Source organism: Lolium rigidum, chromosome 1, assembly GCF_022539505.1.
Source record: "Lolium rigidum isolate FL_2022 chromosome 1, APGP_CSIRO_Lrig_0.1, whole genome shotgun sequence".
NCBI classification, from domain to species: Eukaryota; Viridiplantae; Streptophyta; class Magnoliopsida; order Poales; family Poaceae; genus Lolium; species Lolium rigidum.
The window spans coordinates 12,901,484-12,920,448 of NC_061508.1; the positions used below are offsets into that span (position 1 = coordinate 12,901,484).

The 18,965-nt window shown below is 46.4% G+C and overlaps 1 protein-coding gene across 1 annotated transcript; it reads left to right on the forward strand.

Moving 5' to 3' along the window:
- The first annotated feature begins 15,563 nt into the window (after positions 1-15,563).
- LOC124704192 (expansin-A17-like) lies at positions 15,564-17,584 on the forward strand. Its single transcript, XM_047236433.1, has 2 exons — positions 15,564-15,906; positions 16,947-17,584. Exons 1-2 carry the CDS (start codon positions 15,564-15,566, stop codon positions 17,582-17,584), a joined length of 981 nt encoding a protein of 326 aa, XP_047092389.1.
- The last annotated feature ends 1,381 nt before the right edge of the window (positions 17,585-18,965 follow it).

Sequence of the window (18,965 nt, forward strand, 5' to 3'; positions counted from 1 at the left end):
ACTAGCTATGTTATCATAACATTCCACACCCCAAAATAAGATAAAGTCTACAACATATAAATAATACAATACATGAAACCACATATAAGCTACTACCCATTGTGAAGGTACTCCCTCCATTTTAATGAATAAGTCGCCTTCGTTTTGCGTGCCTTTTCTTTAACTAAAAATTACTTTAAATATATGAAAATTGTTGGTAAAATTAACTTCATTTGAAAGATTTTTCAATACCAATCCAACGATACTAATTATGCACAATACATTCAAGATTTTGTTGCTCAATTTTTCAGTCAAAATTCGATTTAAAATGAGCGTGCGCTTTATTCATTACAACGGAGGTAGTAGTAACTTAGACAAGTAACATGGTATATTTTACTTGTCTAAGTTAGTTCCTACTATTACCAGCCTTAGGAGTGTTTCATTTAATTTTTAGGCTCATGAATGAATTGTGATTGGACTAGCCAAATTCTTAGCTAAGATTCGACAACCCTCTCTTTTCGCAACTAATATGATGCCACATCAACAAATAACCTAAGATACATCACTAAGAAACCTTATTGTGAAACGCCGAGTAAATATAAACACGATGTGTCCAGCTTTAATAAATTAATAAAGCCCCAAGGCAACTCCAATATAATTAGCAAAAGCTACTCTTTACGTTTATAAATACCAATATACCATTTGATTATCTGGATCAAGATAAAAAAAAACTAAGCTTACCGACATATTTTCAGGCTCAACATCGATGATCCTCTTGAGCACCAGAAGCGGCAACTGGTTCTCGATCTTGTGCATGTCGTCACGAATGCACGGTACAGTATACTGTTGGCCATGCGGGCCGAATATGGGATCATTGTCATCGTAGTCTTGGACGTTCTTCCCCGCGGCCGTCCTCATTATCTCCAGCAGGAAGCACCCGTCCGTGACCATCACCTCCAAGAAGCGGCCTCTATCATGTCGCCAGTCCTTGCCGAGATCCACGTACGCGCTCTCCAGCTCCCCGGCCACCTCCTGCAAGGCGGCAATGAAGTCTCCTTTCGTCTTGCCGGCTCGCCTCAAGACGTGCTGGAGCGCCCTGTCCTTGTGCCCCTCCATGGGCAGCAGCTCCAGCTCGCCATGGTGGAAGGGGCCGATGGACACGGTGTTGGGCGTGTAGGCGTATGGGCCGGCTTCCAGGTTCTTTATGCGCGCCGGCACCCGGTAGATGCAGTGCGCCTCCCACCTCCGCTTTTCCACGGCTGCCAAGGGAGGCGCGGTGTCCTCGACGTCCACTACAAATTCATCACTGGCCGCGTCGGCTCTTCCGGCGAGTTCCATTTCCATCAGTTCTATGCGTGCTGGGGTTTCCAAGATGCTGCTTCCTGCATAGACAGATTTACATGTGCTTGCATAAAATTATGAAACATTGGCGATGTGTATATATAAAAACATGGGGCATATATTGATATATACCGTTTGTGGCACAGATGTCTGATTGAGTAGGAGAGACTTGCATGGCATCGATCTCTGCTCTACTGCCTCGAATTGACACTGAAAGCTTGTGACTTCTTCCTCAGCAGGATGCCACTCACACCTGTAATATATAGGACGGTACGCAGTAGGATTGTAGCTCGATCCTTCTCCAAAATGGAGCGTCTTTTACACCTTTTGTGAAAGCTCTGATCATATCCTTTTTTGAGGGGAAAGCGGATCATATCCTGATTTCATTAGGACATGGGTAGTAACTAGTGATCCAACAATCCTTACACTAATCGATCCAACCTGGCTTTGGAGCAGGGGGAGCGTGCAGGATTATATATATCGAACCATGAGGTGTCGGTTTTGCCATCCTGCGGGTCATGTTCTTCTCCAAAGCATGTGTACGCGTATGCATTCCGTTAGTGGCACACAGAGTGGGTTATGGGCGAGGATCTTCTTTACCGCTCACTGCTACCGACAAAGTCTATCATGGACGGCACAAAATCCTCGTCACAATTTTTTTCCGTCCCTGATTAGTCTGGCGGTCACGTAAAGTTAAACCGCTCATGGTCACAAATATTGTTTTGTGAACCCACCAGCACATAATTTCTGGCAATAAAAAGACAGTATGCATCGATAGAAAATTAGAGCGTTTCTGAAGCCATGCATTTCACCTTCCTTTTCTTTTCTAGCCTACAAATATGCTTGCCATGTTCTCTAATAGCACACACTACTCCATAATCTGGAATATTTTGAGGACACGGAAATTAGGTGAATCTACGGCCATAAACTGGAGCCATGATCGAATGATCAACTTTCTGCTTCAAGAATTGCTGCACAGAAGAGTCTTGGCTCCACGGAATAGGCGCATTTCAGAAGAGTTGCGCAATCATCGTTTGTGCTAGCAGTGACATATAGAGAGGCAGGGAAAAAAATGCTGTGGAGTGGCGGTGACAGGCCCGTAGCTGTGCCGAATGGCAGGGTGTGCCGACGGTGTCACCGTCGGCACAGCTGGCCTAGCTTCGCGCGCTTTTTTCAGTTCAAACGCGGATGGTTTGGCGCCGATTCCGGGGAAAAAAGCCACACGCTTTTTCTAGTTCAAACGGGGATGGTTTGGCGCCGATTCTGAAAAAAAAGATGAAACTCTGCCGACGGTGTCACCATCGGCACAGCTTGACGTTTGACGGCCGGCGACGTTACGGCGTGGCAGACCAAGCTGGGCTGCGCCGACGGTGAGATGGCCGACGGCCACCATCCAGCCGTCGGTGTACAAGTGTGCCGACGGTGCTGCGCTGTACCGACGGTGACGACGCAGTCCCCGACCAGATCTGTGCCGACGTGGCTACGCCGACAATAGCCTGTGCCGACGGTAGACGGTGCTATGCCGACAGTGCGGGGCCGTCGGCAGATGAAGACTCTCCCATAGTGAGGCGACTTTATCATCTTCTGTAGGAAAACATCCTTATTTTTCTTCAATGTGATACCCAAACAAAACATGTGGTATTTGTCACAAGTGCCACAAACTAGAGTTAATGAACAATATTTTTAGTCTAGGTGGAGGGAAAATTATCAACAAGATCTGAACCCCAACCACCGTGGATCTTGAAAGACAAATTGCAGCAACTATTGAAAATTTTTTTTTAGCAAAAAGAACCATGTCAATTCTATTACGAAGTAACAAGATATGTGTTAGATTGCACATATTATAATATTCACAGTAGGACTGTATTGTAATTGTACCCAAACCCTAGGCCTCTGGCCTATTATATAAACACCGGAACCCCACGTCATTATACGTGTGAGGCTTCCCCCAAAACCCTTCTACATGTTATCAGACTAATTTCGGTCCTACCCTAGCCGCCGCCCTAGGTCGGGCCGCCGCCATGTTGGAGATATGCCCAAGAGGCAATAATAAAAGTGGTTATTATATATCTTATGTTTATGATAAATGTTTATATACCATGCTATAATTGTATTAACCGAAACATTGATACATGTGTGATATGTAAACAACAAAGAGTCCCTAGTATGCCTCTTAACTAGCTTGTTGATTAATGGATGATTAGTTTCATAATCATGAACATTGGATGTTATTAATAACAAGGTTATATCATTGTATGAATGATGTAATGGATACACCCATATTAAGCGTAGCATAAGATCTCGTCATTAAGTTATTTGCTATAAGCTTTCGATACATAGTTACCTAGTCCTTATGACCATGAGATCATGTAAATCACTTATACCGGAAAGGTACTTTGATTACACCAAACGCCACTTGCGTAAATGGGTGGTTATAAAGGTGGGATTAAGTATCCGGAAAGTATGAGTTGAGGCATATGGATCAACGGTGGGATTTGTCCATCCCGATGACGGATAGATATACTCTGGGCCCTCTCGGTGGAATGTCGTCTAATGTCTTGCAAGCATATGAATAAGTTCATAAGAGACCACATACCACGGTACGAGTAAAGAGTACTTGTCGGGAGACGAGGTTGAACAAGGTATAGAGTGATACCGAAGATCAAACCTCGGACAAGTAAAATATCGCGAGACAAAGGGAATTGGTATTGTATGTGAATGGTTCATTCGATCACTAAAGTCATCGTTGAATATGTGGGAGCCATTATGGATCTCCGGATCCCGCTATTGGTTATTGGTCGGAGTGAGTACTCAACCATGTCCGCATAGTTCACGAACCGTAGGGTGACACACTTAAAGTTGGATGTTGAAATGGTAGTATTTGAATATGGAATGGAGTTCGAATATTTGTTCGGAGTCCGGATGAGATCCGGACATCACGAGGAGTTCCGGAATGGTCGGAGAATAAGATTCATATATAGGATGTCATTTTATGTGAATAAAATGTCGCGGAAGGTTCTATGGAAGGTTCTAGAAGGTTCTAGAAAAGTCCGGAAGAAACCACCAAGGAAGGTGGAGTCCACATGGGACTCCACCTCCATGGCCGGCCAACCCTAGTGGGGGAGGAGTCCCAAGTGGACTCCCCCTTAGGGGGCCGGCCACCCCCATATGGGAGGTGGAACTCCCACCTTGGTGGGAGTCCTAGCTAGGCTAGGTTTCCCCCTCTCTATGGAAGGTTTTTGGTTCGGGTCTTATTCGAAGACTTGGAGACCAACTCTTGGGGATCCACCTATATAATGAGGGGCATAGGGGAGGGGGCCGGCCACACCAAAGCCACAAGTTGGCCGCACCCCCTTGAGGCCGGCCACCCCCTCCCAAACCCTAGCCGCCCCCTCTCCTCCATAGCTCCCGCGTGCTTTAGCGAAGCTCCGCCGGAGTTCTCCACCGCCACCGACACCACGCCGTCGTCGTTGTCGGATTCAAGAGGAGCTACTACTTCCGCTGCCCGCTGGAACGGGAGGTGGACGTCGTCTTCATCAACAACCGAACGTGTGACCGAGTACGGAGGTGCTGCCCGTTCGTGGCGCCGGAACCGATCGTGATCAAGATCTTCTACGCGCTTTTGCAAGCGGCAAGTGAACGTCTACCGCAGCAACAAGAGCCTCATCTTGTAGGCTTTGGAATCTCTTCAAGGGTGAGACTCGATACCCCCTCGTTGCTACCGTCTTCTAGATTGCATCTTGGCTTGGATTGCGTGTTCGCGGTAGGAAAATTTTTGTTTTCTATGCTACGTTATCCTACGGTGGTATCGGAGCCGTGTCTATGCATAGATGGTTGCACGAGTAGAACACAATGGTTTTGTGGGCGTTGATGCTCTTGTTATCTTTAGTTGAGTACTTTGCATCTTTATGGCATAGTGGGATGAAGCGGCTCGGACTAACTTTACATGACCGCGTTCATGAGACTTGTTCCTCGTTCGACATGCAACTTGTATTGCATAAGAGGCTTTGCGGGTGTCTGTCTCTCCTACTATAGTAAAGATTCAATTTACTCTTCTATTGACAACATTAGTATCAACGTTGTGGTTCATGTTCGTAGGTAGATTAGATCTATATCGAAAACCCTAAACCACGTAAAATATGCAAACCAAATTAGAGAGCGTCTAACTTGTTTTTGCGGGGTTTGGTGATGTGATATGGCCATAATGTGATGATGAATATGTATGAGATGATCATTATTGTATTGTGGCAACCGGCGGGAGCCTTATGGTTGTCTTTAAATTTCATGTTGAGTAGTATTTCAAAGTAGTTGTAATAGTTGCTACATGGAGGACAATCATGAAGACGGCGCCATTGACCTTGGTGCTTCGCCGACGATGATGGAGATCATGCCCGAAGATGATGGAGATCATGTCCGTGCTTTGGAGATGAAGATCAAAGGCGCAAAGACAAAAGGGCCATATCATATCACATATGAGCTGCATGTGATGTTAATCCTTTTATGCATCTTATTTTGCTTAGATCGCGACGGTAGCATTATAAGATGATCCCTCACTAAAATCTCAAGATAATAAAGTGTTCATCCTTAGTAGCACCGTTGCCAAGACTTGTCGTTTCGAAGCATCTCGTGATGATCGGGTGTGATAGAATCAACAAGTGCATACAACGGGTGCAAGCCGGTTTTGCACATGCGGATACTAAGGTGGCCTTGACGAGCCTAGCATGTACGGACATGGTCTCGGAACACGTGATACCGAAAGGTAGAGCATGAATCATATGATTGATATGATGAACACTTTGAGTGTTCGCCATTGAAATTACACCTTGTCTCGTGATGATCGGACTATGGTGTGGTGGATTTGGTTCGTGTGATCACTAAGACAATGCGAGGGATATTGTTTTGAGTGGGAGTTCACCTAGATTTTTAATTATGTTGAATTAAAATTTGAACTCAATTTGTCATAAACTTAGTCTAAACTATTGCAAATATATGTTGTAGAGATGGCGTCCCCAATCAATTTTAACCGGTTCCTAGAGAAAGAAAAGCTTAAGAGCAACGGTAGCAACTTCACCGGCTGGTTCCGTCATGTGAGGATCTTCCTCTGCGGCGGAAATGCTGCAATATGTGCTTGATGCACCGCTAGGTGACCCTCCTGCGAAACTGAAACCGATGAAGTAAAAGCTGTTTACGAGACTCGGAAAACTCGGTACTCTCAAGTTCGGTGTGCCATCTGTGCAGTCTGGAATCCGATCTTCAAAAACGTTTTGAGCACCACGATCCTCATGAGTTGATGAATGAGCTGAAAGCTATTTTTGAGACTCATGCGGCCGTGGAATGCTATGAAGCATCGAAACATTTCTTCGGCTGTATGATGGAAGAAGGCAGCTCCATTAGTGAGCACATGCTCGCCATGACCGGGCATGCGAAGAAACTCGGTGACTTGGGAATAGTGATTCCTAACGAGTCGGGGATTAATCGTGTCCTTCAATCACTTGCCACCAAGTTACAAGAACTTTGTGATGAACTACAATATGCAAGAACATGAACAAGGAGTTACCTGAACTCTTTGGCATGCTAAAAGCTGCTTGAGATTGAGATCAAGAAAGAGCACCAAGTGTTGATGGTCAACAAGACCACCGGTTTCAAGAAACGGGGCAAGTCTAAGGGAAAATTCAAGAAGGGTGGCAAGAAAGCTGCCACGCCTCCTATGAAACCTAAGAACGGCCCTAAGCACGATGCTTGAGTGCTATTACTGCAAGGAGAAGGGACAACTGGAAGCGTAATTGCTCCAAGTATTTGGCGGATGCGAAGAGCGGCCTTGTCAAGAAGAAGAAAGAAGGTATATCGATATACATGTTATAGATGTTTATCTCACTTGGTTCTCGTTCTAGTACCTGGGTATTTGATACTTGGTTCGGTTGCTCATATTTGTAACTCGAAACAGGAACTAAAGAATAAACGAAGACTACTGAAAGATGAAGTGACGATGCGCGTTGGAAATGGATCCAAAGTCGATGTGATCGTCTGTCGGCACACTTCCTCTACATCTACCTTCGGGATTAGTTTTAAGCCTAAATAATTGTTATTTTGTACCCGCGTTGAGCATGAACATTATATCTGGATCTTGTTTAATGCAAGACGGTTATTCATTCAAGTCTGAGAATAATGGTTGTTCTATTTTTATGAATAATATCTTTTATGGTCGAGCACATGAAAAGAATGGCTTATTTCTGTTAGATCTCGATAGTAGTGATACGCATATACATAACATTGATGCTAAGCGAATTAAATTGAATGATAATTCTACTTATATGTGGCACTGTCGTCTTGGTCATATTGGAGTGAAGCGCATGAAGAAACTCCATACTTGATGGATTACTTGAATCACTTGACTTTGAGTCACTTGATAGATGCGAAGCATGTCTAATGGGAAAAATGACTAAGACTCCATTTTACGGTATGATGGAGCGAGCTACTGACTTATTGGAAATCATACATACCGATGTGTGCGGACCAATGAGTGTAGCATCGCGCGGTGGTTATCGTTATGTTCTAACCTTCACGGATGATGCGAGTAGATATGGGTATATCTATTTCATGAAACATAAATCCGAAACTTTTGAGAAGTTTAAGGAATTCCAAAGTGAAGTAGAAAATCAACGTAACAAGAAGATTAAATTTCTACGATACGATCGCGGAGGTGAATATCCGAGTTATGAGTTTGGCATGCATTTAAAGAAATGCGGAATACTTTCACAATTGACACCGCCGGGAACACCACAACGAAACGGTGTGTCCGAACGTCGTAATCGAACTCTCTTAGATATGGTTCGTTCTATGATGTCTCTTACTGATTTGCCGTTATCATTTTGGAGTTATGCATTAGAGACAGCCGCATTCACTTTAAATAGAGCACCATCAAAATCCGTAGAAACGACACCGTATGAATTATGGTTTAATAAGAAACCTAAGGCTGTCGTTCCTTAAAGTTTGGGGTTGCGAAGCCTATGTAAAAAAGTTACAACCGGACAAGCTAGAACCCAAAGCGGAGAAATGCGTCTTCATAGGATACCCTAAGGAAACTATAGGGTACACTTTCTATCACGAGATCCGAAGGCAAAATCTTTGTTGCTAAGAACGGAACCTTTCTTGAGAAAGAATTTCTCACTAAAGAAGTGACTTGGAAGAAAAGTAGAACTCGATGAGATTAATGAATCTATACTCGTTGATCGAGTAGCGCGATACCGGAAGTTGTACATGTACCGCCTACACGGCAACGAGAGGAAGCTAATGATAATGATCATGAAACTTCGAACGAGGAAACTGCGAACCTCGCGGATCGACAAGGGAACGTGCCACTCCTGATTGGTATGATCCTTGTCTAAATGTCATGATTGTGGATAACAATGATGAGGACCCTGCGACGTATGAAGAAGCGATGATGAGCCCAGATTCCAACAAATGGCAAGAAGCCATGAAATCCGAAATGGGATCCATGTATGATAACAAAGTATGGACTTTGGTAGACTTACATGATAGCCGAAAGGCTGTCGAGAATAAATGGATCTTCAAAAGAAAAACAGATGCTGATGGTAATATTACTTGTCTATAAAGCTCGACTTGTCGCAAAGGGTTTCCGACAAATTCAAGGAGTTGACTACGATGAGACTTTCTCACCCGTAGCGAAGCTAAAATCTGTGAGGATTTTGTTAGCAATAGCTGCATTTTTCGATTATGAGATTTGGCGAGATGGATGTCAAAACGGCGTTCCTTAATGGAGACATTGAGGAAGAGTTGTATATGGTACAACCCAAAGGTTTTGTCGATCCTAAAAATGCTGACAAAGTATGCAAACTTCAGCGTTCAATCTATGGACTGAAGCAAGCATCAAGAAGTTGGAACCGACGCTTTGATAAGGTGATCAAAGACTTCGGGTTTATACGGTGTCATGGAGAGGCACTGTATTTACAAGAAAGTGAGTGGGAGCTACGTAGCATTCACGATATTATATGTAGATGACATATTATTGATTGGGAATGATATAGAACTATTAAGCGATGTAAAAGGTTATTTGAATAACGAGTTTTTCAATGAAAGACCTTGGTGAAGCATCATATATATTAGGCATCAAGATTTATAGAGATAGATCAAGACGCCTAATAGGGCTATCACGAGTACATACACTGGACAAGATTCTAAAGAAGTTTAGAATGGACGAAAGTAAGAAAGGGTTTTTACCTATGTTACCAGGCAAGGTCTTGAGTAAGACTCAAGGGCCGGCTACGGCGGAAGAAAGAGAAAGGATGAATCAGATCCCCTATGCTTCGGCGGTAGGCTCTATTATGTATGCCATGCTATGTACAAGACCGGATATAGCGCATCGTTGTTAGTTTGACTAGCGAGATATCAAAGTGATCCGGGAATGGAACAACTGGACAGCGGTCAAGAATATCCTGAAGTACTTGAAAAGAACTAAGGATATGTTTCTTTGTTATGGAGGTGACCAAGAGCTCGTTGTAACAAGTTACACCGATGCAAGTTGGAACAACGATCACGATGACTCTAAGTCACGGTACGGGTACGTGTTTATATTGAATGGTCTTTGCGATAGGCTGGGCAAGCTCGAAGCGGTGCACGGTGGCGAAGTCTTCAACGAGAATCGGAGTACATAGCGGCTTCGGAGGCTTCATCGGAAGCGGTATGGATGAAGAGGTTCATTGTAGAGCTCGGTGTGGTTCCTAGTGCATTGGACCCACTAGTCATATCCTGTGACAACATGGGTGCCATCGCCAATGCACAAGAACCAAGGTCACACAAGAGGCTGAAGCATATCAAGCTGCGTTACCACTCGATTCGCGAGTACATCGAAGATGGAGAAGTAAAGATTTGCAAAGTACACACTGATCCGAATGTAGCGAGATCCGTTGACTAAAGCTCTCCCTAGGGCAAAGCATGACCAACACCGAGAATGCCATGGGTGTTAGGTTCCTTACAATGTAATCTAGATTATTGACTCTAGTGCAAGTGGGAGAGCTGTTGGAGATATGCCCAAGAGGCAATAATAAAAGTGGTTATTATATATCTTATGTTTATGATAAATGTTTATATACCATGCTATAATTGTATTAACCGAAACATTGATACATGTGTGATATGTAAACAACAAAGAGTCCCTAGTATGCCTCTTAACTAGCTTGTTGATTAATGGATGATTAGTTTCATAATCATGAACATTGGATGTTATTAATAACAAGGTTATATCATTGTATGAATGATGTAATGGATACACCCATATTAAGCGTAGCATAAGATCTCGTCATTAAGTTATTTGCTATAAGCTTTCGATACATAGTTACCTAGTCCTTATGACCATGAGATCATGTAAATCACTTATACCGGAAAGGTACTTTGATTACACCAAACGCCACTTTGCGTAAATGGGTGGTTATAAAGGTGGGATTAAGTATCCGGAAAGTATGAGTTGAGGCATATGGATCAACGGTGGGATTTGTCCATCCCGATGACGGATAGATATACTCTGGGCCCTCTCGGTGGAATGTCGTCTAATGTCTTGCAAGCATATGAATAAGTTCATAAGAGACCACATACCACGGTACGAGTAAAGAGTACTTGTCGGGAGACGAGGTTGAACAAGGTATAGAGTGATACCGAAGATCAAACCTCGGACAAGTAAAATATCGCGAGACAAAGGGAATTGGTATTGTATGTGAATGGTTCATTCGATCACTAAAGTCATCGTTGAATATGTGGGAGCCATTATGGATCTCCGGATCCCGCTATTGGTTATTGGTCGGAGTGAGTACTCAACCATGTCCGCATAGTTCACGAACCGTAGGGTGACACACTTAAAGTTGGATGTTGAAATGGTAGTATTTGAATATGGAATGGAGTTCGAATATTTGTTCGGAGTCCCGGATGAGATCCGGACATCACGAGGAGTTCCGGAATGGTCGGAGAATAAGATTCATATATAGGATGTCATTTTATGTGAATAAAATGTCGCGGAAGGTTCTATGGAAGGTTCTAGAAGGTTCTAGAAAAGTCCGGAAGAAACCACCAAGGAAGGTGGAGTCCACATGGGACTCCACCTCCATGGCCGGCCAACCCTAGTGGGGGAGGAGTCCCAAGTGGACTCCCCTTAGGGAGCCGGCCACCCCATATGGGAGGTGGAACTCCCACCTTGGTGGGAGTCCTAGCTAGGCTAGGTTTCCCCTCTCTATGGAAGGTTTTTGGTTCGGGTCTTATTCGAAGACTTGGAGACCAACTCTTGGGGATCCACCTATATAATGAGGGGCATAGGGGAGGGGGCCGGCCACACCAAAGCCACAAGTTGGCCGCACCCCCTTGAGGCCGGCCACCCCCTCCCAAACCCTAGCCGCCCCCTCTCCTCCATAGCTCCCGCGTGCTTTAGCGAAGCTCCGCCGGAGTTCTCCACCGCCACCGAGCACCACGCCGTCGTGCTTGTCGGATTCAAGAGGAGCTACTACTTCCGCTGCCCGGCTGGAACGGGAGGTGGACGTCGTCTTCATCAACAACCGAACGTGTGACCGAGTACGGAGGTGCTGCCCGTTCGTGGCGCCGGAACCGATCGTGATCAAGATCTTCTACGCGCTTTTGCAAGCGGCAAGTGAACGTCTACCGCAGCAACAAGAGCCTCATCTTGTAGGCTTTGGAATCTCTTCAAGGGTGAGACTCGATACCCCCTCGTTGCTACCGTCTTCTAGATTGCATCTTGGCTTGGATTGCGTGTTCGCGGTAGGAAAATTTTTGTTTTCTATGCTACGTTATCCTACACGCCAACCCTAGCTCCACCCCACCTTCTGCTACCATGGTGCTCCCCGCCATCACCGACGGGACCTCCACCTCCCCTGCGGCTGCTGCGCCCGCCGCCATCGTCTCCGCCGGCGGCGCCCCACGTCACGCTGGTCCCGTCATCCTCTCCTTCGCTGTCGGGAACTACTCCAAGTGGTGCATCTATATGCGAGCTTCTCTCGGCCGCTCCGGCTACCTTGGCCACGTCGACGGCACCGTCGCCGCCGCCCCCACCAACGCCGAGTGGGCCACCGCCGACTACACCGTCCTCAACCACCTCCACGCCGCCATCGACGAAGACGTCGCGGACATGATCCTTGCGGGGGATCATACTGCGCGTCAACTGTGGCTCGCGGCACGCGACCTCTTCACCGTGAACAAGGCAAACAAAGCCATCTACCTTGACAATGACTTTCGCCAGCTTGTGCAGGGATCCCTCTCCTTCCACGAGTACTGTCGCCGCCAGAAGCATATCGCCGATGTGCTCGCCGACAACGACTCTCCCGTGAGCGACTGCGCCCTCGTCCTCAACACACTGCGCAGACTCGGCCCTCGCTTCGCCTCTGCCGCCACGGTCATTTTCATGACCGACCCGCTGCCCACCTTCGTCCGCACCAGGGCGATGCTCTTGATGGAGGAGATGCAGCAGGCCAACGCGGCAGCCAACTCCGCCGCCACCGCCCTCGTCGCCCAGGCCCGCGACCCTACCCCTCCATGCCCCGGCCCCGGCTACCGCGGTGACGGTCCCATCCCTGGCGCGGGCACCGGGAAGGGAAAGCAGTCGGCCAAGCAGAAGGGCCGCACCGGCGACCGCTAGGGTGGAGGCGCCACCCAGGTCACCCAGAACGCCCGCACGCCTGCCCCTGCCGGCCCGTGGGTCTACTTCTTCCTGGAAGCTGGCAAGTGGCGCGCCCCCTCCTCTGGGCAGGAAATTCTGGGCCCTCGCTCCCAGGCCTACACCGCCACCGCGCCGTCGACCTCGACGCCCACGTGGGACAACTCAGCTCTCATCGCCACCCTCAACAACCTTGCGCTTCAGTAAGGCGGTTGGGTCATGGACTCAGGCGCATCCTCGCACATGACCAACGACGATGGTAACCTCACTCGGTCCTCCCCTCTTTGTACTCCTCACTTCGTCACCGTGGGTGACGGCACCACCATCCCTATTGCCTCTTCTGGTTTCACCTCCTTTCGCACACCTTCTAGTCACGTCTTTCGACTCAATCATGTACTCCTAGTACCGCACATTATTCGCAATTTGCTTTCTGTTCGCAAGTTTACTCGTGATAATATGTGTTCCATTGAGTTTGACGCCTTTCGTTTCTCTGTGAAGGACCTGAAGACCCGTCGGGTGATCCTTGGTTGCAATAGTGACGGAGATCTCTACACTTTTCCCGGGAGGAGCAACTTTCGCCCTTCTTCCTCCATCGCCTTGGTCGTCACCGCCACCGTCGAGCTATGGCACCAACGTCTTGGCCATCCTGGTCATGATGCCATGTCAGCTCTTCAGCGTCTAGATTTTATCAAGTGTTATAAATTTAGTCGTACTCGGTGTCATGCATGTCAGCTTGGCAAGCACGTCCGTCTACCGTTCAGTCAGTCTACTACAGTGTCTAGTGCCATCTTCGATTTGATACATTGCGATTTGTGTGCATCTCCAATTATAAGTACACCTCTGGTTTTCGATATTACCTTGTCATTGTCGACGACTATTCTCACTTTTATTGGTCTTTTCCGCTTCGCAATAAGTCATGTGTTGCATGTACTCTCGAAAACTTTTTTCGCTTACGCGCGCACGCAGTTTGGTGTCACCATTCTCTCCCTCCAGACAGACAACGGTACCGCCATTAATGATACTATGCGCACCCTTATGTTCCAGGCTCACATCCCAGCTCCTCTCTGGGCCGAGGCTCGGGCCACTGCCACATACCTGCTTAATCGCCGTCCTTGTACAGCCATCAAATCCCAGGTTCCATACACACGCCTCCACGGTCGTCACCCCTCATACACTGATCTTCGTGTCTTCGGTTGTCTTTGTTATCCTAACATCGCGTCCACTACTCCACACAAGCTCAGTAAACGTTCCATGGCATGTGTCTTTCTTGGGTATCACTCTAACCATCGTGGTTACCACTGCTTTAACCCTGTCACTGGGAGCCACGCCTACGCCTCCTGCGCCGCACGGACTCGACGACCTCTTCGGCACGCCGCCCGTGCTCCCACCGCGAGCTCCTGCACTGGCCCCGCGCACCCCAGCGCCGGCCTCCTCGAGTGGGGCCTCCGACCTCCGGCGTACGCGCTCCGGACGCCAAGTGCGTCCCGTGGACAGGCTCAACCTCTCCGCCGTGGACATAGTGAGTTCGCCATGACTGGTCTTGGGGACCTCCACTTCTTCCTGGGTATGAAGGTCAGTCGGTCCCCTGCTGGTCTATTTCTGTCACAACGCGATTCCCGGGCTCACATGGCACATGTGTTAATTCCTTCCTCCTCTTTACGATAATGGTGCTGTTTATTGTTAGTAAAGGCTGCTTGTTGATTCCGGAGAGGTTGACGTATATAAATGGGTGAAACTGGATATGAAAAATCGAGGTGGGACTATTGCGTCTGAGGTGGTACTAATTTATGTTACGTTGCCTGTTAGAAAGGTCTTTGCAACCTATTTGTGCAGACCAGGCCTTGTAACGGAGCTACATGGCCCATGTGCAATCGGGACTGTTCGGTGACCCATAGCACGACAGCACGGTTGCTGGTTGCACAATATAAGATGGCCCATCAGCGCTACGCAGAGGTACTATCGGACGGAGAAAAGATCGGGACCATGTGAAACGTTTTTCTTTTCACATTCATTAAGCGGTGGTAACAGCCGTAATTCTTATTGAAAAATATGAATAATATAAAAACGGACGAAAATAAGGGAGAAACCTTACTTCCTTTATTAGTAGGTATAGATATAGATATGACGGAGGCAGTAGAAACAAAAAAAATCTACTTGTACCCCTTTGTGTATAGCAAAAAAGACAAGTATACATTTATTTCTTAGAAGTACTGTAGTTTTTTGTTGGCGTTTTTTACATGGAAAATTCAGCATTTGATTGATCTAAATAGTGCCTTTATTTGATCCAGTTTGAACACAAAACACATGCCAGGTAGCTCCGTTTATCATACAAGACAACGCACGCGCGCGCGCTCATGGATTTGATGATTTGATCCGTATCTTCATAGAGGAGACGAAATCGTGTGTCGTGCGGCCATGATCGAACTCCATCTTCTATGGAGCATGTGCTAGACATGGAGACGACGTACTCATGCGCGCCAGCTGAGTTGGTTCATCTGAGCGCTCTGCTATAAAACTTCCTTTCGCTCGCTCGCGATCAGGACGGCCAGGGCGACGAAAACCGATCGGCCGGAGCATGGCCACGAATCGGGCGACCGTCGTCGCGGTGGTCCTGATGGCGGCGGCTCACCTGACAGGCGCCAGCTTAACTCAGCAGTACTATTCGCCACCGCAGTCGAGTCCACCGCCACCGCCGCCCCAGTCGAGTCCGCCTCCCCCGTCACCTCAGCCGAGTCCACCGCCGGCGCCGCCCCAATCAAGTCCGCCTCCGCCGCCCCAAGCGAGTCCGCCGCCACGCCAGCCGAGTCCGCCGCCGTCGACTCCAAGTCCGAGCAGTTACGGGGGCTTCCAAGCGTCTGGTTGGCAGGACGGCAGCGCCACCTTCTACGGCGACGACTCCGGCCAAGGCGACGACTTCGGTACGTACATCGATCCTGCATGCATGCAAGTAGATGGAATGGGACGTACCACGTACATACAACCTGCATGATGCATATATTGCATCGTATGAGTCCAATTAGCAAACATTTGGGTAGTTTTTGATTTTCATACTCTTTATCTCCCCACAATACAGGAGATTCAGGCAATGCCCGTTAGGTGAGGTTTCGGAGGAGGACTCGTGGCGCGGCTCTTTGCCATGTTCTTTTTTTTTCCGTGTGTTTTTTAGAATTTTACAGTGTTTACTTCTTTACCGTGTGTTTTTATCTGCTTTAATAGTGCTATTTTTCATTGCCATGTAACTAGCTATGTGGAACACGACAAATATTGTGTTTGCTGTGTTTCGCGCTTTTTGGAGCACGACAAAGTAATAGACACATGGCAGTAACAGATTTTTCCGTAGTGCCAACCGTAACCTGATTGATGACTTCATTTTACGGTTGCCTTCGCTACGATGTGATCTTTAAACGTAGTTTGTGTGTCACATTTTGATCATTTTTTCGTCAATAATTACCAGGCTATAGTTTCATACTTATCAAAAGGTTATTACATCCAGTTACCATCTATTTAAGACTTGCATCATTTTTTTGCTCCCGTGCTACCTCTTCAAGATAACATTTCAACACTCTCTTGGTCTGCACAAATATTGAAATGTCTAAATAACATATAACCATACGTTATAGTAGAATCTAACACTAGAAGCTAGTATGGCAATCATCATATATAACCTGGTGATTTTTGGCAGTAAAGTTACTTTCATCAAAACTTGATCTTGTCTTGAAGCACTCATGCATAGTGATGGCGATGACATTAATCAGAATGATTACTTAATCATTGTTGGGATTGTTTAGAAGATAAGTAGTAACATATTTAACACTAGATAAAAACTCATCTGTGGACATATCCTCTTCCAGTGTGTGAGACAGCCAAAAACTGAAGCCACCAAAAGACAAGCATGACCACGTGTGTTTTGTAGAAGCTAAAATTAGTGATAACGTGATTGCATACATTGCACATGCAGGCGGTGCGTGCGGGTATAGTGGCAGTGACATCGCAAAGCTCTACTCAACAAAGACGGCGGCCCTCAGCACGCCGATGTTCTCCGATGGTGATGGGTGTGGGCGGTGCTATGAGATCCAATGTGTCAAGTCCAAGTGGTGCACTAAGGGCTCCCCTTCCATCATCATCACAGGAACCAACCTCTGCCCGCCCAACCAGAACAAGCCTAACGATAATGGTGGCTGGTGCAACCCGCCGCGACAACACTTTGATTTGGCGCCTCCATCCTTCAAAACACTTGCTGACAAGGTCGCCGGCATCATCCCTGTCCAATTCCGCCGCGTGCCATGCCAGAGGTCTGGCGGAGTCAGGTTCTGCATCAAGGGAAACAACAACTGGCTCCTACTCCACGTCATGAATATCGCCGGTGGCGGTGATATCAGCGAGATGGCTGTCAAGGTGGCTGGAGGTGACTGGGTACAGATGTCACAGAACTGGGGCATCACATATCAGGCATACGCCGCAATGGACAAATCCAAGGCGCTCACTGTCAGGATCATCGGTGGCTCCTCGCCGCATCAAACCATCATAGTCGGTGATGCCATTCCCGCAAGTTGGTCTACTGGACTCTGCTACCAAGGATCAAATAACTTCTGGTGATCCATATACTTGCTTCCTGTTAATAGTAGTGCATCACGGTTCAAATAAATAGTAGTGCATCAACTTGAAGGTATTAAAATATTAAGCAGTTTACACTGCCAGATTCTTAATTTTGTTTGTTTCATGCGTGTGTTTTATTCTTGTCTATTGCAGTCTTGATTTACAAAAATTGAGTGCTTTAAATAAACTGTTTTGCTAGCTAACTTAGTCCCCACTCGGCGCCATTAGATTTGCATCATGATTCATGCACTTGAGTTGTAACTGAGATTTTTTCAATTGCATGTTGGATTATGTCTTGCCTTATCGATATGTTGTTTGAAATCGAATACCAATTAACCGTTGGTATGCTTGGTTGATCAATCCATATCTTGATTCTTACAAGAGGATGGAGAAACATACTGCCAACAACAAAGAAAGGCTAACCAGACGCCTTCAGCCGCGACCCAGCCAGGAACGAAAAAATTATCTTCCAGCCTACCATCTTCCACTTGTCCCAGCCCAGAACATAATTATCAATGGAATCACATGTTGAATGCGAAATAACCAGTTTGGAAGGTGTCACGCCCGGATATAAACGACACAAAACAGATCTGAGCTCAACGCTATGAAGATCCTTGCATCTGGAATATTCTCTTGTTCAATGCAAGTTCTAGTAGGATGTGCTTACTTGCATTTTGGTTAGTTGAATGATGGTCTTGTGCTGACTTCTTCCCTCTAGCACATTTAATGATCCTACTTGATATGTCCTTATGGATATTTAATTTTCTGATCATTCAACTCAGGTTGACAACGTGGCTGAAGGCATGTTTCTTGTATTTAGTGGTGTATTTCCTACAGAAGTAACACCTCTATGTTGTGATATACAAAATACTAGTATTTATATGTTTATCCAAACATGGAAGGAGATGATATTGTGGAAATGGTAATGAACATGGGAAAAGGACTCACAGGTTGCCGGAATCTCTAGATACCACACTGCTGCCGTCATTCCAAAAGGGAAGACAAGGTCGGTGTCAGCTCGAATTGCGGTAAACATTGCAACTGAATGCAATAATGCAGTCACGGGATACATGCCCATTCGTTCACATTGGAGCAAGTACAAGAGGGGCGTTGGGATTCTCGGTCAATATTATGGTAAAGTTGTGTTACGTACAACATTTGCACCAATTGTAATCTTTATTTGAAGCTGCTAATTTTCAGAGATTATCGTTCTTCTATGCATGTTTTTTCATGTCACTAGAGAAGTGTTAAGATGGATAAAAAAGTCTCACCAATGAAAAATCATTGTACAAACCTTCTTTAGAAAGGTCTTAGCAATATCGGTACCTCCTAAAGAAGTTCTTTAGTACTTTGACATAGATCGATCCGAATGACGTGCGAA